The 26,526-nt window shown below is 44.8% G+C and overlaps 1 protein-coding gene across 2 annotated transcripts in view; it reads left to right on the top strand.

Annotated features, from left to right (window-relative positions):
• TTBK2 (tau tubulin kinase 2) overlaps positions 1-26,526 on the top strand; it is a 230,002-nt gene that overhangs the window by 60,134 nt on the left and 143,342 nt on the right. For both annotated transcript variants that reach the window (XM_054028672.1, XM_054028673.1), the window contains exon 3: positions 10,108-10,255. In XM_054028672.1, the coding sequence (XP_053884647.1) occupies positions 10,108-10,255 (148 nt within the window). The remainder of the gene's footprint in view (positions 1-10,107; positions 10,256-26,526) is intronic.

The raw sequence follows: 26,526 nt of genomic DNA on the forward strand, positions 1-26,526 counted from the left end.
TGCTCCTAAGGAACAGGGGCTTGCCTCCCTTCTCCTCCAACCAATCTCCACTCAAACTCCCCAGTTTCCAACTCTGTTTGCTGGCTCCTGTGCCACTGCTTCTGTTGCTGCTCTGACTCTGAGACCAAATCCCTGCCTCCTCACCTAGTTCCTACTCCTTGTCCCTGGTTCCTGTTGTTTCACCTTTCTCCCTATTCCTGCTACCACACCTTGTCCCTGCTGCTGTTACGACACCTTGTTCCTGGTTCCTCACCCTAACCCCTGTTGCTGACTCCATCTTTGACTACAGCGTGATTTCTGACTCCAACTGTTGCTTACCCCTTGGAATGTCTTCCAATTCTGACCTTGGCTCTGACCCTGGGTGTGGCTTCCACTCTGGCTTGACCGTTGGCATAGTTTCAGACTCTGACTCTGGCTTGACCTTAGGGTGTGACTTCCAACTGAGACCCGAACTCCATCCCGGCTCCGACCAGGCTCAGACTGATAGGTCAGACCACCCCATTATGGGCCCTGATGCCAGTGTATAGTCAGTGTACAGTTAAACTGTAAGGATAGTTCATTAGGGCACAAGTGGCCCTTCGCAAAATTTGTCAGTACCAGATGGCATGATTAAATTTCCATAGACAGATCTTGTTGCCTTTAGACCTTGCATTTCAGGCTGTAATTGAACATGAGTTTTGCCTTTTCTCCTAGGATATTGACTAGCACATCCATTGAACTGGTCTCCTCTATTGGTTTTGATGGCATGAAAACCACTTAGTGGAATTATTCGCTTGTAGGCTATTATAGACTATTATTTACTAATAGCAAGATGGTCTACTATCAAGTTTTGGATGCCCCACTATTTTTGCTGCCAGGATTCTGGTAGGAGCCAAGAAACAGAAGGAAACCAGATGGCAGTTGAGTAATATTGGAAAGATCTTTTAAGAAGTGAAGTTTCCCCTGAAGCAAATAATAGTCCTGCTTTGACATATTGTGCCTAAGCTATGAATATTGGTGGAATAATTAAGCAAATGCTTATATTATAATGCTGATCATTAGAGGCCTCATGCAACTCTCATTAGTTAATGGAAAGATCCATGTGACTGAGGGATAACTGTCCTGTTTCAAAGCAGAAGCTTTAGAGCAAATAAATATTTATAACTTCCCATCAGAGATTTGTCTAATCACCGGCAAGTAAAGAGTTAACCCTGATAGTACAAACTTAGTAAATTCTACCTTAAATGCAGGTATTGATCTAACCGATGTTACCGCGTGCTGCCTTTTAACGGTAATCAGAACAAATAAAACTGCGTTCTTAATTATTTTAAATTAGCTCACTATTATAGACATTACATAAATAGACAGTATAATGAAACTTAATTGCTTGCATGGAGGTCTTGAAAAGTTTGCCAAGCAGTACTACTAGAAGCCACTATGAAAGATGAGGAGAGGTTGTCCCTTGGGATCCAGAGGGTAGTGCCCTACAGAGAAGCTCAGGCTCCTTAGCTTCTGAGAAATCTCTTGGCTTCTGAGAAGTGGGGAACAATTGTACATCATTAAATAGTTTTGTGAATTGCACAGAATTAAGACCTGTTCTCCCATGTCTGTTGCCTCTTCACTTCTGGTGACATTTACTCCAACTCTGCCCCTCTATCCATCTCCAAAGTTTTCACTTCCCTGAGCCTTCCCTGTCACCTCCTCTGTTCTTCTGGATACTCCTTCTCTAACCTCACTCCATTTACCACCTTCCCATTTTCATCTGGAAAAGTGCCTGCGTGGTCTTTAAAATATCACTACCATCCATGACCTCTTCAGCTCTCATACACTCTATCTCCTGGCATATGAACTTGGATTCCCCTTTAAAATGTGCATATCTTAACATATTAGAGTTAGTTTTAAATTTAATCTTAACTCTTCATTTTATGGGTTTATGTGGCTTTTGGGATAATTGCAACCTTCTTGTAATGTTTTCTCCCCTTAAATTACTGAACTGTATTCTCCGCCGTAACTCCAGTTTAACATGGATTTTACCCAGGAATTATTTGTTTTCTGGTGGCTCCCATGATGTGTTCTGCCCTGTGCAAACATAAATGGAAGCAAGATTCCCTGCCTCAAAGAGCTTCCTGTCTAAGAGAAGTAGACAAAGGGGAGAAGAAAGGGGTACAGTATACAAATGAAGTGGGAGATTGGTTCTGATAAGAAGTTTTAAAAAGTTAGACATATCTTCAGTTTCTTGTAGTCTGTGAGGGAGCAGAGAAACTGCTGCCTGGTACAGCAGGGGTTAAAGGAAACCTGCAGCCAATGCCAGGCCTGGAGGGAGGAGAAAAGAAGGGAGATGGGCTCAGTTGGGGGCTGACAGGTGAGGAGGCAGGAGCTCTTTGCCTGCCTGCCTGCCTGAAGGGACTGATCAGCGACCTGCCAACCAGCACAGCCACTGGAGGCAAATATGCCTTCTCTTGCCAAGGGGAGCCTGCAGATAAGCCCCAGCTGCGGAGCAGTTGGACTAGCAGGGCCACACCCCAAACTAAAGAATCGGAAGTAACCCAGAGAAACTGGTCTTGACACCCCCCCCCCCACACACACACACATACAGGAAGGGAGACCCATCTCCACTGTTTAGGAGTTGAATTACACAGGGCCCTGGCCTAGGACTCTGTGGAGAGGGAAGGCCCGGGTCCCCCTACCACTCCCTCTGACCAACGATCTAGCCACTAGGCTGCCCAGCCACTGAAGGCGATATCACATAGGCTCAGTAGAAGTGTGTGTTCCAGAGGCACTTTAAAGCAGAAGTGATAATGGCCTTTTGGACCAGCTCAGGGAGATCGTTCATTGCTTAAGGAATGACATGGAAGAAAGCATGGTGATGATTGGGGAGAAAATGGACAAATAATCTAGCTATCTTGCCATTAGAGCGTGAAGGAGATGCAAAAAGAAACCAGGATGTATAAGAAGTGAGCGAGAGAGAGAGGTCTAGAGTTATCCAGGACCTTGAAGGCAGAGACCAGAAGCTTGAACTCGATGGAGTAGAGGAGGAGGAGTTAGGGAAGGGATTCTGAGATGGATGACATGGTCAGAATAAAGAATATAATCTTAATGGCTCTAGTGTGATAATGCTTTACAACTAAGCTAGTTGGGGTGTTGTGGTATACGCTAATGGCTGAGTGCTACTTACACTCAAGCTGCTATGTGAGCGCTCTGCAGTGTTGATTCAGGTTCAGAGGGGGTAACAGGTTTGTCACTGTGGGGAAAGGAAAGGGAGAGTTTGGCAGTTAGTAGCATCTTGGGTGCTTGTTAGAAATGGATGTTTATATGAATATGTGATTATTGGGTGAAACACTGTAATCAAATTTCACATGCTTTAGGACTGCAAGGCCCAAGGGTGCCAAGTGTGCTCTCCAGCATGTGCAAAATTTGAAGTAGCTAGGGAGAAGTGGGATGGGTAAACAGTCAAAATGATGCCAGACCACCTTTGCCCTCACTTTAATAATAATAATAATAATAGTAGTAGTTGGCGAGTGGTCTGCATCACTACATAACCAGGTGTATTGCTTGTCAGGGGTTTGCTTGATTATTGCTGTTGCCCCCTGTCGGGATTCTGGATATCCTATGCCATGCGCTCAGGTAACAGCTGCCACCACCAGGATTTGCACTTGGAAATTTTACCTCTTGTCATCCCTCAGTAGGGTCTTTTATTCAAAGGACACTGTCCTGACAAGTGAGGAGCTCGCTGAAAAATATGGCAGATGCTCATCAAAGTCCGCTGCAGGAAACCCAGTCTCCACAGCTGCACTCCAGACTTGATTAACAACATCTTACTTCTTTAATTTCATGTAAACTCAGGGATGAAGTAATTTAGAGTTCCTTCCTGACACCTTCAGACAGTTCCCAGAACAACCTCCCGCCAGCCAGCCTCAACTTTCCCTTCCAACCATCCTCACTCAGTGGCTAGAATTCAAACATACATTGCATGTTGGCTCCTAGCAACTGAAAGGGCCTTTACAGAGACTTAAGATGTTACATCACTGTCTCAGTTCCAGTCACAGGTTTTACTTCCATTATACCACCATGCATAAACTAATATTAACTGAACACATTTCCTAACATTCTCCACACAGCCATCATATTCCAGTTGTGTAAGGAGGATGCTGGTAGAGTGGGGTTTTTATGGTCATTAGGCTGAATGTGGAGAGGATTGTTGAGGCTGACTTTTGTACCATTTTAATTGGTAAAGAAAACTTACATATTGTGTGGGGGTAACTGCACAGTCTGACCCCTCCTTGATCTGCTTGAGAGATGCTCCCTTAGGTCTCAGGCCTCTAGCCATCTCCTTTCCATTGGCCGTGACTCACATCCCTCTCCCTCCAGACAAGGAATTTAGGCTTTCAGTCTCCCTGCACATCACTTTATCTCAACGGGTGTGACCTTAGATCAGGATCTGCAGTTTTGCATGCTCTCATGGGCCATGAGCATGTCGTACAGGTGACTAACCAGCTTTCATAAAGCACAGTACATTTATTTTTCTTTGGTTCTGCTTCTGCACAGGGGCTGGACTAGATGACCTCTCGAGGTCCCTTCCACCTCTACATTTCTATGATTCTATGGAAAGCATTACAGCAAAAACGTAATTTTTTAAAAAAAAAGGGGGTTATATGAATGCTAAGGCTTACCTGATGTCACCCATTTTCCACCTGGGGACTGTGTTAGGTTCCAAACTTTTATAGCAGGGTTTGCCCTCCTGGTTATTATCTTGTGTCAGTTGTTGGATCAAAATGAGAGCTTCTCCGCCTGTCCAGGCTGGCCCTTTATATCTCAAGTTCTTCCTTTGTCTCCCTTGCTTCTTGAACCCAGTATGGACCAATGGTACTTCTTTGGAATGTTTTACTTGTCCCGGGGTCAGCAGTCATTAACTTCCATTGATTTTAGTGCCCGTAGGAAGCTTTGTAACTCTTCCCTATGGAGCCAGCCTACAATCCCTGGCTCACAAATATACAGATAACATTTATAAAGTTGATGCAATAGTTTTAAAGATATTGCTTTTTTCATAATATCTATCACACTGTGCATCATTTTTATAACTTTGTTACATTTCATAAATATTAAGCATAGGAGAACTTCAAGCTTATCTAAACAACTTCCATATTGACAGCTAGCCACATGCCAGGTTTGAAGTTCTAAAAAGCAACCAATTTTGAGTTCTTAGAGCTTAAAAGAAAAGCTGAACAAACCTGCACAACTAAGTGCTATTTTTGTAATTATCTCTCTACAGTTGTAATTCTCTCTCTATTTCTTTTTCAGTGATTGGCTTCCCTAGCTTCCTATGACTGCTATTGGCAAGCTGTCTCTTTATAACTTGGGAACATTTCTAGGTGGGGAACCAGGTCAGGTTATAAAAAGGACATATAGGGCATGACCCAAAGCCCATTCCGTTGACTTCAGTGGACTTTGGATTTCAGGCCTATAGGCAGATATAGCTCCTAGTCAAACCTACACCCTTATGAAGCCATTGTTAGCTCCCCCGTGTATATTTTCCCTGCTCATGTTTCATAGGCTTCAAGGCCAGAAGGGACAATTGTGATCATCCAGTCTGACCTTTTGTATAACATAGGCCATAGAATTTCCCCAAATAATTCCTAGAGCATATCTTTTAGAAAAACATCCAATCTTGATTTAAAAATTGTCAGTGATGGAGAATCTACCACGCCCCTTCGTAAATTGTTCCAATAGTTAATTACCTTCACTGTCATAAATTTCTGCCTTACTTAGTCTGAATTTGTCTAGCTTCAACTTTCAGCCATTGGATCATGATTTTGTGCTGTGTGCTCGATCTTCCTTCTTTTTACCTTGCCCTTTTGTTATTAGTTTGATCTTTAGTCTCTGTGATTTCCATCTTAAAAGTGACCTGTGAAGGACTTCTTTTTTTAAAATTGGACTTGTCTTTTGGTTTCTGAATAACTGTTTTTCTTTGTCTTTTCGCCTTTAAAGTATCAGTATTGGTCTTCTCTTTAGTCCTCCCTCTCCTCTCTCCCCTCAAGGCTCTTATGCATACACATGTTTCATGTATGCACATACATGATATACATATGAGTATACAGTAATTCCTCACTTAACATTGTAGTTATTTTCCTGGAAAATGCGACTTTAAGCGAAATGATGTTAAGCAAATCCAATTTCCGCGTAAGAATTAATGTAAATGGAGGGGAGGGTAGGTTCCAGGGAAATTTTTTTCACCAGACAAAAAACTATGTTATATATAACATACACACACACAGTATAAGTTTTAAAACAAACAATTTAATACTGTACACAGCAATAATGATTGTGAAGCTTGGCTGAGGTGATGAAGTTAGAGGGTGGAAGAGGGTGTGATATTTCCCAGGGAATGCCTTACTGCTAAACGATGAACTAGCATTCGGCTGAGCCCTCAAGGGTTAACACATTGTTGTTAATGTAGCCTCACACTCTACAAGGCAACACGAATGGAGGGAGGGGCGATAGCATGGCGGACAGACACACACACCCTGTGTGTGGGGGAGAGAGAGAGAGATATGCGCGTTGCCCCTTTAAGTATGCTGACACCACATTCTAAGTACATTGCCTTTAAAAAGATCAGGAAGTTGAGACAGCAGCTGCCGCCAGCTCTCTCCGGCCTGAGCCCTGTTGTGTCTCCCCCTTGCTCTATATGGAGAAGGGGTAAGCGGGGGGGGGGGGGCAGGAGTAGGAGGGAGGGGACACCCTGACATTAGTCCCCCTCTTCACCCCTCCCCTGTACAGCAAGCAGGAGGCTCTGGGGAGCAGCTCCAAGGCAAAGGACAGGAGGCTCTGGGAAGCAGCTCTTGGCAGTGGCGGGAGGGACAGCTGAACTGCCAGCAATTGGTAGCCTGCTGGGCAGCTGCTGCACAGGGAACTTAGGGGGGTTGCCAGTCCACTCTGGTTCCAAGCCCCCACCAGCTTGCTGCAACAGGCAGTGGTCAAAGCTGGCGGCTGCCAAACAACTTTATAAGGGAGCATTGCGCAACTTTAAACGAGCATGTTCCCTAATTGATCAGCAACGTAACAATGAAACAACGTTAACTGGGATGACTTTAAGTGAGGAGTTACTGTACATTGTGTACATTTTAAATAAAAAAGAAAGGGGTGTTGACATTTTTAAAAGGTTCCAATGTCTCAGAGCACCGTTATGTCCTGATTTGTGTGTGTGTATAACTCCTTTATATTTAACGGATTTTTTTGTTACTCTGCTGATGATTATCCGGGGCCTTTCTGCACGGGAGAACGAGTGAGAAACCAATTGACTAAATACAAAGCACTGTTAAATGAATAAAATAAAGCAGGAAAAAAGAAAATATTTGTTTGTTTTTTGGGGGGGGGTGTTCTTGTAATCATAGTAGGTACAATATTTTCAGATGGTTTTTTTTTTTTTTTTTTTATTTTTATTTCATTTCAAGGTGACAGAGTCCCTTTAATAGACTTTTTTTTTCTCCTAATGTTAACTTGTTATTGAAGTTAAATAGGTGTTAAAATAGTTATGAACAGTCTGGCTAAAAATCTTTTCCCTTCCAAAATGCTCAGTTTTCAATATTTCATGCCACTTTTATTCATCTGAAAAATAGTCCAAACTCAGTTTTGTTGTGTTGTGTGTTTTTTTTTTTTTTAAACGAACCCTTTGCAGGTCATATTCAAGCTACTGACTTAGCAGTACCCTCCTTAATTACAGAAATGAACTGCTTCTTCTATTCAGTAAGCTCTGGCATATTATAAATGTATGCAAACTGGACAGAGCCCAGGCAACCAGTAACACATTTTACTCAAAATGATATGCTCTTAGCAAGGAAGAACATAAAGTATTTATTTGATAAAGATTCATGTGACTTCTGAAGGTCCCTATCTGGAGATTTTTGGTGTACTTTATTCTTTATAGTAAAGGAGACGGTTGCTATGGACTGCAAAAAAGTGACCTAATAAACCTGTCTTCTGAAAGGTGCTATGATGTGAAACTCCCAGAAATTCCATATCTGGCATTTCATGTCCTCATTTTTTGATACTCAATACAGACAGAAGTATTGGGGTGGGGTGCTACAGTATATGAGCAAAAAAAATAAGTAAAATTTCTGAATAAATAATATTTCATGTATCATCAGATTCTTCCTTCTTAGTAGGAACTTAGGTTATTTAAAAAAATTACTCTGCCCTTCTCCATCAGGTTAATCACATACAGTAGATCTTGTTAGCTCCATCTTCAAATCCTAAAGAGAGGCTAATGTGCTGGGTGGATTTCTATCTGGATGATTTCCAGATTCACAGAATACTTAGATGGCATTCAGGATAATGTAGTCGGGTGACCCCAGCAAATAGTGCTTAGAAAATAATGGCAGCCCTTTCAGAGCAAAAGTGGTAAAAATGCAATAGGGTATATTTCTTAATGTGACCCCTCCCCCCTGCCCCCCCCCCCCCCCCCCCCCGGCACCCTTCTTCACTGCATTCCTACTTTAACAGCTTTGGAACAGTAGGGGTGGAAGGAGATAGTTGTACAAAATCAATCAAATCACTGGCTGAAACAAATCTAATTTTTACCATACCAAAGAACAGACTTGCCCATTGTGAACTCCAAAGCAGGGGCTGAAAGACTACCCTCTAATATTGTTGCTGAACATATCACGTGTCAGCTAAATATTTTGTGACACTTCTTGTTACTTCCTCCTAACACTGGTAAGACAGAAAATATCATAATGCTATTATGTAAATCCATACACCCATCCCTTGAATACTTCATGCAGTTCTGATTGCCCCATCTCAAAAAAAGGTGTATTAAAATTGGAAAAGTTACAGAGAAGGGCAACAAAAATGATTAGGGGTTTGGAACAGCTTCCATATGAGGAGAGATTTAAAAGGCTGGAACTGTTCAGCTTGGAAAAGAGATGACTGAGGGGGGGAATATGATAGAGGTCAATAAGATCCTGAATGATGTGGTGAAAGTAAATAAAGAAGTGTTGATTATCTCTTCGCATAACACAAGAAACAGGGGTCATCCAATGAAATTAATAGGCAGCAGATCTAAAACAAACATAAGGAAATACTTTGTCACACAATGAACAGTCAACATGGGGTACTCATTGCCAGGAGATGTGAGGGCCCAAAGTATATCTATGTTCAAAAAATAATTAGTTAAATTCCTGGAAGGAATAGGTACATCAATGATTAGTAGCCAAGATGATCATGGATGTAACTCAGTGCTTTGGGCGTCCCTAAACCTCTGCCTGCCAGAAGCTGGGGCTGGACAACAGGGGATGGATCACTTGATAAATTGCTCTGTTCTGTTCACTCCCTTTGAAGCATCTGGCACCATTCATTGTTGGAAGATCGCATGCTGATCTAGATAGCTTGGTCTGACCCAGTATGGCCATTATGTTCTTTATGAGATTTTGTATTGTGTATTGTTGAAATTTTTGTAATATGCCTTATGTTAATATGAGTGGAATTAGGGGAGGAAAGTACTGTGAGCAGTTGTAAAAATTCAAATTTAAAGATCTTTTCTAAATTGTGGTTTTATTTTTAACTATTATGCAAAGGACATTGCACACAATAGAAAATGCTATGCTGGTTCTGTTCAGAGACCCAAGGAACTTGTAAGTGTGTGTATATTCAAAGTATATATTCCTGAAGAAGAAAAAGAGGGCATTTTTTTTTAATATTTCACAGTACATTGATCTATGAATTTTTTTGTTTGTTTTGGGGTTTAGGTGCTATTTTAGTATATGAGGAGTGAATATATTGGGTATACTGTGGAGTCCTTTCTTTGGCTATCTCTACATTAAGAAATGTTATTATGTTACTTTAAAACATTTTAACTAACATAATGGTAAACACTATGTAAAACCTAGCGTAGATGTGTGGGACAAGGTGGTTTAGCTGATAGTAGTTAACCTTAGGGTCCTCTTATGGTACCACAATGAGCTGACACATTTTTAAACATGACTCCTCTTGCCCACACTAAAGGTGAAATCATGTTAGTTAAAAAATGGTAGTAACATGATATAGTTTCCTACTAGGAGAACAATGCATAGAAATATTAATATATTTTGTTTCCTTTGTCTTTTTGTCTCCCCTATATGCTTCTTTTTAATGCAGCTGAGGAAGATAGGAGGTGGGGGGTTTGGAGAAATTTATGATGCTCTGGACTTGCTCACCCGGGAAAATGTTGCACTAAAGGTCGAGTCAGCTCAGCAACCAAAGCAAGTCCTGAAAATGGAAGTGGCTGTTTTGAAGAAACTGCAAGGTAAGGTGGTTTCCATGATATACCAAAAAGCTAGTGAATGGTAGGTGGCTAAGAGCCACAACTGCATTCCCAGTCACTCGGGTCCATATTCTGCCACCTTTTCCTTATTCTGTAAATAGTACCATTGAACTCAATGGGGCTAATCAAGGTAAGGGTGAATCTGGCCCTTTGTGTATATTGATTTTCAGCAATGGTGAGCAGAAGCTTCTAGTTCTTGGCATACTGGGCAGGGAAATCATTCACTTCTAGTATGTGGAAGCTTATGATGGAGGTGCCCTTATGATCCGAATAGGATAAGAGAAAATTAGCAGAAAGGTTCAATTGTTTTAGAAAGCGGAAGTTCTCTTAATCTCCTATTTTAGCTTCTTTCTGGATCCTGTCTCTTTGTTGTTAGAGACTCTGTCCTAGGGTTGTGTTTTTGTTTTTGTTTAGTTTTTTAAACTTTTGCTTAAGTCTGCCTCTTTGGTTGAGGGCCTCCAGCTGACATCCAGCACTGGAATACTTTTACCAGTATTTCATAGTTTCTGTCTTCTCAAAGGGAGGATTTCTCAATGGATTCTGTGATACTGGTTAGAGCACATCTATATTCTTTATGGCTATTTCCACTTTAGTAAGAGAGACAGAAGTAATGATATTTAGAATTCTGAAGCACTTTTGGATGGTCAGCCAGTTAGAACTCAATTAGCTGAGCATTCAGAACTACAGAGTTTGATTGACTGGTGATTCCTGCATGTTCAATAATTAGATCACCTCATTAGTGTAACATTCAAACTTTTTAAAGGCAAAAGCAGGCTACTGGTACAGAGAGAAATGTAATGGCTTCTCTTTATTATTATTATTCAGAGCAGTGAAATTTAAAACATTACCTTATTTTTTTAAACAATACAATTTTCTTTAAGAAAACAAAAAAAACTGGAGACTGCTCCAATATTAATCTGTGCAGCTGCCAATCTCTCTTGCCGTTTTTAGATTCTTAGTTTGGACAAAACAAAAACTGCAAGACATATGGTGTTATCCAATCTGCTGACAAGGTCACATTGCAGGAGCAATAGCAGCCTCTGCTCCATATAGATTTAATACACCAAGCACGCTCATGCAATTATACAAGTACTTTAATAGGCCATTTCATTCCAAGGGTGTAATTCACAAGGGGGATTTAGGCACTGCAATATTGAGTATTGCAGTCCCTATCTTCTAGGCACTTATCCAGCTAGTAGAATTCAGAATGCCGACTTAGGTGCCCAGGCTCTTGATACAATGAAAGGGAGAATTAGGCACCTAAGAATGGGATCCACAAAAGCCAGCAGTCTGACTGGGGAGCCGCCTAAGCATGCCAGTAGGAAATAACAAGCAGAGAGGTTTGGCCTAAACCAGAGGTGGGCAAACTATGACCTGTGGGCCACATCTGGCCCGCGGGACTGTCCTGCCCGGCCCTTAAGCTCCCGGCCTGGGAGGCTAGCCCCCAGCCTCTCCCCTGCTGTCCCACCTCCCCTACAGCTATGCTGCCATGCGGCTGTCTCCAGCCTGGCGGCAAGGCTGCCAGTCCTGCCACTCTGAGCGGCATGGTAAGGGAGCGGGGGGGAGGGGAGGGCTGGATAAGGGGCAGGGAGTCCTGGGGGGCAGTCAGGGAGCAGGGGAGTTGGATGGGTTGGGAGTTCTGAGGGGGGCAGTCAGGGGACAGGCAGCAGGGGAGCGGTTGGATAGGTGTGGGAGTCCTGGGGAGCCTGTCAGGGGCTGGGGGTGTGGATAGGGGTCGGGGCAGTCAGGGGACAGGGAGCGGGGCGGGGGGGGCAGTTGGGGCGGGGAGTCCCGGGAGGGGGCAATCAGGGGACAAGGAGCGGGGGGGTTGGATGGGTCAGGTGTTCTGAGGGGGGCAGTCAGGGGGCAGGAAGTGGGAGGAGGTAGGGGCCAGACTGTTTGGGGAGGCACAGCCTTCCCTACCCGGCCCTCCATACAGTTTCACAATCCCAATGTGGCCCTTGGACCAAAAAGTTTGCCCACCGCTGGCCTAAACCCTGCCGTGTGGAGGAAGTTAAGCACCTGTTTCCACTCAGAATTCACAGTTACAAACCCTGTCCCAGAGTTAGGTGCCAAAGCCAGATCAGTACTACTTTGAGAAACAGAGAGGAGAAGAAGAAGGTGCCCTTATAAATTTTAACCCAGAGGTTAGAGCATTATAATATTTTTTTACTATAGGGGATCCATACTATGGATTGACATATAAACACACGACCATTTTTTGGATCTAAGTTGATAGGATTACTTTTTGCTTGACAGACAAGAAATTAGACAAATGCCAGAAAATGTTTTTGCTGTCTAGCTCCTAGCAGCAAGGATCTCCACTCATTTTTCTACCTCACAGGTTTTCAGTATGCACAGACTAAAGGTTTCAAATAGGAAAAAAAGTAAGTAAAATGGACAGAAAATGCTATTTGCAAAACAGTGTTACAGCTATTTATTGCAGAATATTTTTGTCCTGTCTGCTGTGTCATGTGCCCCTAGAAAGTAGACTTGGGCTACTAATTGCAGGATTCTGATTTTGTTGTTGTTGAGTGTTGTCTGTTTGCTGCTGAATTAATACATAAAGGAAGACACAGTGATTGCCACAGCACTGATAGTACCATACAGAATGCTCTGGAGGACAGTTTTTAGGGGTTTTTTTGTTTTATTTTGTTCTTTTAAATATATATTTCATTGGTAAATTAATTCTCGGGGGATTTGTGGAAGTTGTAAGCTTTAAGGAATGCTTTGAAAGAACAGAAGGTGGCAGTTTGGCCTCAATCCAGCAAAACATATAGGCACATGTATAACTTTAATCACACACATAGTCCAAATAATTTCAGTGAGATTACTTACATGCTTAAAATTACATTGGTTCCAAAGTACTTTACTGGATCAGGGCCTTATTGCACAAGAAGTGAGAAACTATTCCAAGCACAGAACTTGGCATGGGAAAAAAATGAAAATACATGAGAAGGTTTCAAAGGGAGTGGTGAGGGAGGAATAGTGAAGTGAGTGAGAAGGGAAATAAGAAATGGAACAGGAATAAGAAGATATGCAGATCCTTGAAGAAAGGTTCTAGAGTGCAAAATCAGTATTTTTAATGTTCTATTGTTAGAATTTTTCAGTAATACAATGGACATGTTTCATACACTACAATAATGAAGTGAAAGTAGTAGTATCATCGGTATAAAGTACAGTAAGTAATGGAGAGCTGCAAAGAAACTGTTTTATAGTCCTAATTCAGCAAAGCAGTTATCCACATGCTTAAGTATGAGTAGTTCTTCAAGTGCTTGCTCATGTTGATTCCAAGTAGGTGTGTGCCTGCCACGTGCACAGTCGTCAGAAGGTTTTTCCCCTAGTGGTACCCATCTGGTCAGCTGTGGAGCCTCCTGGATGCACCTTCATGGCGGTGTATATAGGTCCCTGCTTGACCCGCTGCCTCTTCAGTTCCTTTTTACTACCAGTGACGGTCGTTGGAGCAGCTCTTCTCTTGCTATGGGAAGTGATCCCCTAGTGGACTCTTTCTTGTTGTACCTGTAAATAGTTGAAAATTTTGTATTAGTTAGTTCAAGTAGTTTTTAATTAGTTTAGATAAGTTTCAGTTGGGGGTTTCCCCCATCAGGTTCCCTTCCTGGGGACCAGGAGCATGCCTCGGTTCAAACCTTGCGGGTCTTGTCTGAAGCCTATGCCAAAGGGAGACCCACAACTCCTGCTTAAAGTGTTTGGGGGAAGCCCCATCAGACTGAGAAATACAAAATCTGTAGAGGCTTCCGCCCAGGGACTAAGAAGGAGAGGGACTTTAAGCTGAAATGACTCCTCATGGAGTCAGCCCTTCATCCCCAGCTGGTACAGGCGGCATCTGACCATAAGCCCAGCACTTCAGTGCAGATCGCACTGGCCTTAGTAAAGGAGGCTGCAGCACCAAGAAAGGACTCTGGCTCCAGGACTCTCAGCACCACCATTCCTTGGTGCCTAACACTGTTCCCATTTGCCAGTGCCGCACAAAAGAAGGAAGACTAACAGAGGTCGCTCTCCCACTAAAGCAGTGGAGTGAGAAGGCACCAGTGGGGTGCGTCCTGCACCGGGACACTCTGCTCGGTCTCCGACTCAGCTGGCACCGTCAACTCTGGCCTCACAGGGAGGTCCGTCGAGTCTGGTTGTAGTGGACTCCCTGGTGCGGGAGTGTCAGGAAGAGGACCTAGACCTTCCCTCCATGCCGGACACCTTTGAGACGGATAGGTACCTCATAGCGATGATGGTGAAGTCTTCTGCATGGGCACCAGCACCGCAAAGAGGCACCCTGCTCTCTAGGGGCAAGCCGGCGATGATGCGGCACCGCTCGCCCTCACCTCGGCACTGCTCCCGGGCACTGTCTCGCTACGCACTGCCTTGGTTGCCAGGGTCCAAATCCTCTTTGGACTTGGAGGTGGAATCGTATGCCTCTAGGCGAAGCCGGCGCTGCTTTCTGCACTGCTCCAGACAAGAGGAAGGGCAGCCGTTGCCTATGATGTCATGCCCTCTGAAGTGGCAGGTGCAAGCTCAATGGCCCTTCCGGACCTCATGGGCCTACCACTAAGCCCAAGGGCCAGGGTCCAGATCCTTGTCAGTAGTTTCGGAGGCATGGGCCCCTCCATCATCAACATTTGTAGTCCAGGAACCTCCGCGAGAACAAGAGATTGGCATGCAGACCAGCACTGAGACTGCAGCAGGACCCGGCACTGGGGCTGGTACCGAGACGGGCCTGGGCCTGGAGACCAAAACCATGCAGGGCATCTTGGCGCAGGGGGATCCCCACGAGCCAGAGGGTCAGGAAGACCTGGTGCCCCCGCACGGATCTTCCTCATCCTCCCCTGATGAAGCAGTGGCGGGCACATCCACCATGCTGCCAGCCATGGACAACGGAGCCCACCAGGAGTTGATCAGAAGGGTGGCTCCAAATTTGCGCATGCAGGCTGAGGTAGTGTCGGAGGAGACCAACCCCATGGTTAACATTCTGCTGCTTGAAAGACACTGAGGGTGGCTTTGCCCCTCATTAAGACCATTCCATAACACTAGTAAAGCATTGTGGCAAACTCCCGCCTCTCTTTCCCCCCCCCCCAGCTAAAGGGGTGGAGAAGAACTATTTTGTATCTTCAAAAGGGTATGAGTACCTGTTCACTCACCTTCAGCCGGGCACTCCGGTGGTGGAGGCTGCCAACCAAAAGGAAAGGCAGGGACAACTGGGATCGACTTCTAAGTCCAAGGAGGCGAAGAAGCTGGACCTCTTTGGTAGGAAGGTGTATTCTACTGCCAACCATTGCCAACCAGCAGGCAGTCCTTAGCCACTATAGTTTTAATTCTTGGAACATGTCCAAATTTCAGGAGCTACTTTCGGTTGACTCCCGCTTGGAGTTTGCTGACCTCCTTACAGGCCTCCCTAGATTCGGCAGACTTGGTAACCCATTCCATGGTGACAGCCATAGCCATGAGAAGGAGCTCATGGCTTCAGGTGTCAGGACTCCCACATGAGGTCCAGCAAACCATTCAGGACTTGCATTTCGACTGTGTAGGGATCATCTCGGAGCAAACCAACACTAATCTCCACAGCCTAAAGGACTCACGGGTCCCTGGGGCTTTGTATGCCAGCCCCCCAAAGGAAGCACTTTAAACCGCAGCCCACCCCTCGCTTCTACCCAGCTCCTCCTAGACAGGACTATAGTAAGAAGCGAAGCAGGAGTAACAGACAGAGACCCTCTCAGTCCTCCTCTAACCAGGGTCAGGGCTCAGCAAAGCAGTCCTCAACCTCCAAGCCAAACTTTTGAAGGCACTCCTGGGGGCGATGCACCAGTTCAGATCCCAGATCCTTCCCCTCCCTTCCTGAATAGTCTATCCCATTTCCACCATGCCTAGGCACAAATTACCTCGGAACAATGGGTCTTGAGGACAGTAGAATTGGGATATTCTCTCTCATTCTGTTTCCTCCCACCCTCCTTCACTGTCCCTCTTCTCACAAGCAACTTCTCATGCAGGAGGTGCAAATGCTCCTACAACTCAGTGTGGTAAAGGAGGACCCTCTAGAATTCACGGGTAGGGGGAGTCTATTCCTGGTATTTCCTAATCCCGAAGGCCAAGGGATAAAGTTCTGCATGGTCTCTCGGCTTCTATTATCCCCTCCCTGGATCCAGAGGACTGGTACGCTGCACTTGACTTGAAGGACGCGTACTTTCATGTGTCCATAGTCCCGTCCAACAGACGATTCCTTCATTTGTGGTTAACAACACTCACTATCAGTTTATGGTTCTCCCCTTTGGCCTCTTGGTGGCCCCTCGGATGTTCACCAAGTGCATGTCTGTATTCCTCTACCTTGATGACTGGCTAATCAAAGGCCGCTCCAGGGCCCAGGTGGAGGTCCCTGTGTGCCTAGTTTGGATGACTTTCCACAAGCTCGGCCTGATACTGAATGGCCAAGTCGACCCTAATCCCAATTTAGAGAATAGAGTTCATTGGAGCTCTCCTAGACTCTGGTCAAGCCAGGGCATTCCTTCTAGAAACTTGATTTCTCTCCATGGGCGCCATCATAGAGGAACTCGGGCAATACCCCACCACTAAGGCACGAAATTGCCTGAAGCTGTTCGGCCATTTGGCCACAAGCATGTAGTACAGCACACTAGGCTGCAGCTCCATCCCCTTCGGCTTGGCTAGCCTTGGTGTACAGGCTGAACTGAGACCACCTAGACAAGTTGATCACATTCACTCCCCCAGTTATCGAGTCCCTCAAGTGATGGCTCGACCTGGAAGCAGTGTGTGTGTGAGTGCCCTTCTCTGGGCCCCAACCCTCGCTGTCTCTAGTAACCGATGTGTCGGCGATAGGTTGTGGGGAGCACTTAGGAAGACTCAGGGCCTCTGGTCACAGGCAGAACTTTCACTGCACATCAACGTCCGGGAGCTAAGAGCAGTCACCTTGCTTGCCAGATGTTCCAGGCCCATCTGGAGGGCAGATGTGTATTGGTATTGACCGACAATATGACAGCAGTGTTTTATATAAATAGACAGGGTGATGCTTGTTCCTCTCCCCTATGCTGGGAAGCCCTCAAGCTGTGGGACTTCTGCATCGCCCACTCGATACATCTAGAGGCATTGTATCTTTCAGGTTCCCAGAATGAACTGGCCGATCATCTCAGCAGGTCATTTCACAATCACAAGTGGTCCCTCCGCCCAGATGTTGTGATCAACGTCTTCCAACAGTGGGAGTTTCCCAAAATAGATTTGTTTGCAACAAAGTACAACAAGAAGTGTCCTTCCTGAATCATAGCCTGGGCTAACTCGCAGATGATTTTCTCCTCCCTTGGAAGGACCATCTACTGTATGCTTTCCCACCTTTCCCGCTTGTGCACAAGGTCCTCCTGAAGGTCAGAAGGGAGGGAGCATCAATCATCTGACTAGAACCAGCATGTCCACACCAGCACGCTGGTTCACCACTCTTCTAGACCTATCGCTGGACATGCCAATAACCCTGCCCTGGTCCCGGACTTGATCATGCAAGACCATGGCCACCTCCAGCATCCCAATTTGCAGTCTCTCCATCAAACTCTGTGGCTAAACCCCTCGGAGATCACATGCTCAGACCCTGTTAGAGAGGTCCTCCTTGGCAGCAGAAAACCATCCACCAGAGCCACTTATCTGGCCAAGTAAAAAAAATTCTCTCATTTGGGCATTACAAAAAGACACTCCACGCTTACAGTCATAGATTCCCTTTATCCTGGACTATTTGCTGCATCTGAAACAGCAAGGTCTGTCGATATTGACAGTAAAAGTGCACATGGCCACTATCTCCGCTTTCCATCCTGGTTCAGCCGGTCACTCAGTTTTCGCAAACCTCATGGTGGGCCGCTTCCTGAAAGGATTAGATAGGCTGTACTCTCAAGTAAGACAGCCAGTTTCCCCATGAGATCTCAACCGGGTGCGCTCTCTAGACTGATGGAACCTCCTTTTAAGCCCTCAGCAACATGCTCTCTCCTCTACCTTTCCTGGAAAGTAGCGTTCTTGGTGTCTATAACTTCAGCCAGAAGAGTATCTGAGCTTAAGGCCTTAACATCGGAGCCCCAATACATGGTCTTCTATGAGGACGAAGTGCAGTTGCGACTGCACCTGGCCTTTCTCCCAAAGGTAGTTTTGCAATTCCACATGAAGCAGGACATTTTTCTTCCTCTATTCTTTCCTAAACTGAAAGCTAGCAACAGGGAATGAATGTTCCACTCCGTGGATGTCAGGCGAGCATTAGCCTTCTACGTTGAAAGAATGAAGCCATTTTGAAAACCAATACAACTCTTCATTGCAATTGTAGAGCAGATGGATGGGCTTCCAGTATTGTCCCAAAGGATCTCTTCTTGGATCATGTCCCGTACCTGGGTGTGCTATGATGTGGCAAAGACATCTGCCCCTGCACTGACGGCACACTCCACAAGGGCGCAGGCATCCTCAGCAGCGTTTCTGGCACAAGTTCCTATTCAAGACATCTGCAGGGCAGTGACGTGGTCGTCGATCCACACCTTTACGTCGCACTACACCATTACACAGAAGGCCAGAGACAATGCAACATTTGGCAAAGCGGCACTACAATCAGTGATTCCATTAACTCTGACCCCGCCTCCTAGGTAAGGCTTGGGAATCACCTACTTGGAATTGACATGAGCAAGCACTCAAAGAAGGAAAGACGGTTACCTACCCGTCATAATTGTTGTTCTTCGAGATGTATTGCTCATGTCCGTTTCCAAGACCCACCCACCTCCTCTTTGTTGAAGTATCCGGCAAGAAGGAACTGAAGAGGCGGCGGGTCATCAGCGACTTATATAAACTGCAATGAAGGCGCGATTTCAGGGGGCTCCACAGCCGACCCGACAGGTACTCCTCGGGGGGAAAAGCCTTCTGACAAATGTGCACATGGCATGCGCACCTTCTTGGAATGGACATGAGCAACACATCTCGAAGAACAGCAGTTACGAGAGGTATGTAACTGTTTTTTCTATTGATGTCAGTGGGACTATACAAGTGCCTAAATTCTTTGCTGAGCCAGGTCCTTAAATGAGTATTTGAAAAGTTTACTAGAGAACAATGTTTGTACTATAGTTTGTTTTAATATTAACTAATACATTTAAATTTAGAAACCAGTTCTGGGCTCTAGGATCTGGTTCACTGGATTTCACATATACATTTATAAATAATGCTTCACAAGAAAGTCCTAACTAATCTCTAGAAAATATAAAAAACTGGAATTATTTATTAAAATAATAGATCCCTTAAGAGCAGTAAGTCTGAAATGTTCACTTTAATAAACAAAGTTTTAATCCGCACCATCATATTGTTTCGTACCAAACCAGTTGACTGGTGCCAAGTCTCAAGAGGTTCATTAATATGTGTGTTTTGAAAATGCACAGTAATACAACCATTTTGGATAAAAATGAATGGTATGAACAGGTATGTTAGCAACAAGAAGAAAATCAAGGAAAGTGTGGGCCCCTTACTGAATGAGGGAGGCAACCTAGTGACAGAGGATGTGGAAAAAGCTAATGTACTCAATGATTTTTTTGCCTCTGTCTTCACGCACAAGGTCAGCTCCCAGATTGCTGCACTGGGCAGTACAGCATGGGGAGAAGGTGACCAACCCTCTGTGGAGAAAGAAGTGGTTCGGGACTATTTAGAAAAACTGGACGTGCACAAGTCCATGGGGCCGGATGCGCTGCATCCGAGGGTGCTAAAGGAGTTGGCGGGTGAGATTGCAGAGCCATTAGCCATTATTTTTGAAAACTCATGGCGATCGGGGGAGGTCCCAGATGACTGGAAAAAGGCTAATGTAGTGCCCATCTTTAAAAAAGGGAAGAAGGAGGATCCGGGGAACTACAGGCCAGTCAGCCTCACCTCAGTCCCTGGAAAAATCATGGAGCAGGTCCTCAAGGAATCAATTATGAAACATTTAGAGGAGAGGAAAGTGATCAGGAACAGTCAGCATGGATTCACGAAGGGGAAGTCGTGCCTGACTAACCTAATTGCCTTCTATGATGAGATAACTGGCTCTGTGGATGAGGGGAAAGCAGTGGATGTGTTATTTCTTGACTTTAGCAAAGCTTTTGATACTGTCTCCCACAGTATTCTTGCCACCAAGTTAAAGAAGTATGGGCTGGATGAATGGAGTGTAAGGTGGATAGAAAGCTGGCTAGATCGTCGGGCTCAACGGGTAGTGATCAATGGCTCCATGTCTAGTTGGCAGCCGGTTTCAAGTGGAGTGCCCCAAGGGTTGGTCCTGGGGCCGGTTTTGTTTAATATCTTTATTAATGATCTGGAGGATGGTGTGGACTGCACTCTCAGCAAGTTTGCAGATGACACTAAACTAGGAGGCGTGGTAGATACACTAGAGGGTAGGGATCGGATACAGAGGGACCTAGACAAATTAGAGGATTGGGCAGAAAAAAACCTGATGAGGTTCAACAAGGACAAGTGCAGAGTCCTGCACTTAGGACGGAAGAATCCCATGCACTGCTACAGACTAGGGACCGAATGGCTAGGTAGCAGTTCTGCTGAAAAGGACCTAGGGGTCACAGTGGACGAGAAGCTGGATATGAGTCAACAGTGTGCTCTTGTTGCCAAGAAGGCTAACGGCATTTTGGGGTGTATAAGTAGGGGCATTGCCAGCAGATCGAGGAACGTGATCGTTCCCCTTTATTTGACATTGGTGAGGCCTCATCTGGAATACTGTGTCCAGTTTTGGGCCCCACACTACAAGAAGGATGTGGAAAAATTGGAAAGAGTCCAGCGGAGGGCAACAAAAATGATTAGGGGTCTGGAGCACATGACTTATGAGGAGAGGCTGAGGGAACTGGGATTGTTTAGTCTCCAGAAGAGAAGAATGAGGGGGGATTTGATAGCAGCCTTCAACTACCTGAAGGGGGGTTCCAAAGAGGATGGAGCTCGGCTGTTCTCAGTGGTGGCAGATGACAGAACAAGGAGCAATGGTCTCAAGTTGCAGTGGGGGAGGTCCAGGTTGGATATCAGGAAAAACTATTTCACTAGAAGGGTGGTGAAACACTGGAATGCGTTACCTAGGGAGGTGGTGGAGTCTCCTTCCTTGGAGGTTTTTAAGGCCCGGCTTGACAAAGCCCTGGCTGGGATGATTTAGCTGGGAATTGGTCCTGCTTTGAGCAGGGGGTTGGACTAGATGACCTCTTGAGGTCCCTTCCAACTCTGATATTCTATGATTCTATGATTGTGTGACTGAACCTCCCCATTAAACCTAAGGCTGGCCTGCCTCCTATGAATCTCCAGAATCTTCAGGACACACCTCTAGGCAAAACACTTTACAGAGAACCCTCAAAATGTCCTGGAATTCATCCTCAAAAATTTCTTTGAACAAACAGTATCAAAAATAGAATTTCCTTAGACATAGGTCTGGTCTACACTTGGAGGGGTTGGGGGGCGGGGGGGGAAGATATCGATCTAAGTTACGCAACTTCAGCTACGTGAATAACATAGCTGAAGTTGACGTACTTAGATCTACTTACCGTGGTGTCTTCACTGTGGTAAATCGACAGCTGTCACTCCCCCATCGACTCCGCCTGCACCTCAGAGTCGATGGGAGAGCACTCGGTGGTTGATTTATCACGTCTAGACTAGATGCGATAAATTGACCCCCACTGGATCGATTGCCTGTTGATCCAGCTGGTAATGTAGAATAGCCTACTAAATAACTTGAGATACTTAATTCAATTCACAGGAAGTGAGGCAATATTATGCTCATGGAATTACAAGTACTATGAATTCCCATCCAAAAATCCCTGGACATGTTGGTGATATATATAACTGTGGTGTATATCAATTGCTCATCTACAAGAGTCACAATAGTAACATATATCCATTCTTTTTATATTTTGGCTTGATGAGTTTGTCCGACCAGGATACTTGAGACTCAATGAAAAAGTATCATGGGTTTGGTTTTTGTAAAATAGTAATCTATATATTGATGTCTGATGTCTGTCTTATATTATCTAGCATCTCTTCCCGTTCTGTCAAGTGAGAAGATTGTAAGCTTAAGATGTTTCTGGATAACTGGTTTGTTTGTTTACAGAATGCTAAAGCAAGCTGTAGATTAATTTATGCACAGTTCTCTACCTCTAGATTAGTATTAAAATCTGTATGAAAAATAAGCAGCACAGAACATCTTATCTTGTTTGGGCTTCTGAATTTCAGTGAAATTGTTGTTGAAGCACTTGATTACAGTGTTGCTAGCTTTTGATGGTATGTCATTTGACTGATGCTTTGTATCTGCTGTGTGCTAAAGGCTACTGGTGCAAAGTGGTCATGTCCAGTTTTAGATCTAGCCCGCCATCATTCTCTCAGAATATAAACTGGAATCCTTTCACTTTATTATGAAGTGGAAGATGAGTGTATTAAATTTAACTAGAAGCATTTATGATGCTTGCAAACTATTAAGACCTTATTTATCTTATGTCCTGTTTTGTGCATACTACAGTGGAGCTAGATGCTGATCTGTAGCATCAATACGTTCCTAAAAATACTGACTGAGCTTCACGCTTCAAAGTAATACGATATTTGCAATGCATACTGGAAGTATTCAGTATTCAAGTGGCAAAGTAACTGTGCTCATTCAACTGGAATGGAAAAGAGATTTTTGTGACCTAAAGTTTCGTAATACAGATAGATCGGGATAATACAGGCCTATCTGTCTTGCTGATTTCATTCCTTTTTCTGATGTCTTTCTAGCTCATTGTCGTATCTGTAAACAAGAGATGTGTACAAAGGAAATATGTCCTGAGGTTATGGAACATATTTTCATGAGATAAGTGTGACCTGATCACTCACTGATGGTGTAGAGATGAGTAGGTAATAGGAGCCGATAGGTTTTTTCCATCTTTATACCTTTTTGTTGATTTTTTTAAAATATGCTCTGTGTTGTCATTTCCACTTGTTTTATTCTGCTGCAAAGAGGGAAGGAGAAAGGAAATGGGAAGGGCACTGCAACCAAGTTTTGTATGATTCATTATGTGACACTTTTTTACTCATGAGAGAAAGTCATTGATTTTCCCACCTTCCTTCCCAAAGGGAATGAAAGCAGGAGTGAGCAGAATGGAAAGGCACAAGCCAATCTCTCTTAGCCGCCCCCATCAGCAATGGGAGCCAGTGTGTGTCTGGGAAACAAATTCCTATACATGTCCCCTCCCATGCCCAGAATCACATGTGTGTATGAGAGGGAAGCATGAAGTATCTAAGTTCATGATTGGTGGTTGAGAGGGGAGAGTAAGGCAGCTACATATTGAGGGTTGGAAGCCTAATGCAGTGTGTGTGTAGATAAGTGAGAGAGAGACTGAGATACTGGTACAGCTTGGGGCCAGTACTGACTCCTTCATCTTGTGTCCCTACTGGTCACCCAGTGCTGCCACCTGCTCCTGAGTCTGGCTATCCAGGGTCCAGCAGAGGGAGTAGTGAGAAGGGAGGCAGAAAATCTCCCTGCAGAGTTGATACTAAAGTATCCCCTAGTGCAGTGGTTCTCAAACTTTAGCAACCCGAGAACCCCCATTTTGATTTAAAAAATTTCAGGGACCCCCATGGCTGCCCACTCAGGCCCCGCCTCCACTCCGGCCCTGCCTCCACTCCACCCCTTCCCCCAAGGCTCCATCTTGCCCCACCTCTTCCTGTCCCCGCTCCTCCCCTCCCTCCCAGCGCCTCCTGCATGCTGCTGAACAGCTGTTTCTCAATGTGTAGGAGGCACTGGGAAGGAGGGGGAGGAGTTGCAGACCCCAGTTTGAGAAACGCTGCCCTAGTGGGAATTGCTGCAGGGGGAAATGCCAGCTTCTTCCTTTCAGCCCAGCTGGATGTGTGAGAACCTAGAAGGGCTGTGATGGAGAGCTGACGGTATGAATATTACACAAAAAATGACACTTGGCAGTTCTGAGAAGGATAGGACATTTTGAGCTGTCTAGAACTGCACATGATGCACTCAAATATGGTGTAAATGGGAGAGTGTGACATACCTAGGTGCAATCCAGACCAGTGGGAGGGGGGTGTCACCCTGGCCTTGCAACGCTGGATGCCTTACAATACCTTGCTTAAGTAGCTCCCACTTGGGCTGCTCATGGATAGCCTTCCAGCATGCAGGTCACTCTGAGATGTGTTTGTGTAACTGTAGCCTATCAGTCACACTCCAGCTCTCACCAGCCTTGGTTATACGCAAGGTGACCCCAACATATTCCCAGTTCAGGATTTCCCCCCAGAAATGTATGTCCTGTACTGCCCAGCACTCTCCTGGCTAGTTCAAATATATTATGTCCATGATTCCTTAAAGGGGATAATACACAACAACTCACCACCTGGAGTTACCCAGACACTTTAACTTAAACGCACTAAATTAGATAAAACAATAAAACAGTTTATTAACTACAAAGAGAGATTTTAAGTGAGTATAAGCAATGAGGCATAAAAGTCAGAAATGGCTACAAGGAAATAAAGATAAACATTTCTAGTCCCTAGCGTAACAAACTATATTCGGTTCAATGCAGAGTTTCTCACCCCGCACTTCCAACAGCATTACTGACCAAACTTTCAGGTCAGGATCCCTCCCACACAGTCCAATGGCTATTTCCTTTGTCTTCTTACCTGCAGAGAATGAGATGTGCAAGGAGAGAGGTAGAGGGGTCTTCAGCTGTTTGTTCCTCTTAAGAGTTTCAGTCCCGCTTTGAAAAGCATTTCCAGCTAAGAAGCAAGAGAGGGGGTCTGATGGAGGAAGGATATCTTATGCTGTTTCTTTGCTAAGATGCAAGATCTTTGTCCCTGCCTCCCTTTCTTGCCAACGAATGGCCACTTGATAGGCGATGGCCCATCAGCTGGACGGTATGTAAGCTTGCCCTTAGTCTTTGAGAAACTGGTTTAGCCATGTCCCAGACTTATCTGGGAAACACACTTCAGTCATGATTTCAGATTAAGTTCATAACTTTAAACTGGGGGGGTTAACAGGGCTGTCAGGGGCTTCCTACCCAGCTCTGTGTCCCGGCAGAGGAGGCAGGTGCTAGGGCTGGGGCTCCGCTGTTCCCACCACAAGCGCCGGCTGCCGCAGCTCCCATTGGCCAAGAACAGCAGCCAATGGGAGCTGCAGGGGTGGGGCCTGTGGACATGGGCATTGCACGGCGTGAAGACCCCCCTACACTCCCCTGCCGCCTAGGAGCTGTAGGGGGGCCCCCCACCCTGAGGCCAGTGCCCCCCTACACTTTCCAATTCCCTACCCCTACCCCTGAGCCTCCTCTCACACACCCAAACTGCTGCTGCTGGCCCAGGCAGCCCCTGAGCCAGCACCAGGCACTGCAAAAGTCACAGAAAGTCATGGAATCCGTGACCTCTGTGATAGACTCGCAGTCTTAATTATGAGTTTTCAGATGATATTTCACAAGGCATACCTTGTACAAATAGTATTACAATAGTGTGTTAGTGTGAATACAGAGGTGCATTTCTTCACAGAGAAACTTGGAAGGATAATTTGGGGTTCGTCGGGAGCATTCAGAAAAACATTTTAGAGTTAGCAAGATTAATCTTATTTGTAATTCCATTGATTTGAGCAGTGTCACAATAACAATAAATCTGACCTAGTTTTTTTAGATTATTATGAAGGGCTCACTGAGCTAGCCAGTAGAGTGAAAATCACTTTGAATGTCATCTTCTGTAACCTGTCAATGTGCTTTATTTCTTGTAATTAATTTGGCTTATGTACAGTATATTTGCTTTGTATGTTTCTACACATAACCAAAAAAGAAAGCTATTAACAGCCAATCCTTTCAAAGCACACCTGCACTCCTGAATGGTCCCAGTGAGAGTACTTAAGACAAGTATTTGTGAGGTTAATGGGACACTGTCAGCTTGAAAAATCACATTTGTCTGAAAATGTTTTAAGTATAGTAGGTATAAATAGCAGCTAAGATTACTATAACTGTGTTTTGTCATGCATGCAAACAGTAATGGTTAAATGGCCGATGAGAGTGAAGGGATCTGGTTTTGTTTTCATGATGTGAGTTTAAAAAAAAAAAAAAAAAAGAAGACAGTTGCCAGCTTAATGGACATGTGCCAGAAGAGAACTTTCAAATTTGTATACTGGGACTGCAGCTTTACAACTCTTTTCTAGAGTTTCCAGTGTTCCTCAAATTAGTGACCTTTACAAAGGGTGGAATTTGTTTTTCTTGAAAAACAGAGAGATTTCTGCAGACTTTCCCTTTCCCCAGCAGAAAGCCACAGTAGAA

This window comes from Malaclemys terrapin, chromosome 4, assembly GCF_027887155.1.
Source record: "Malaclemys terrapin pileata isolate rMalTer1 chromosome 4, rMalTer1.hap1, whole genome shotgun sequence".
In the NCBI taxonomy this organism is placed as follows: Eukaryota; Metazoa; Chordata; order Testudines; family Emydidae; genus Malaclemys; species Malaclemys terrapin.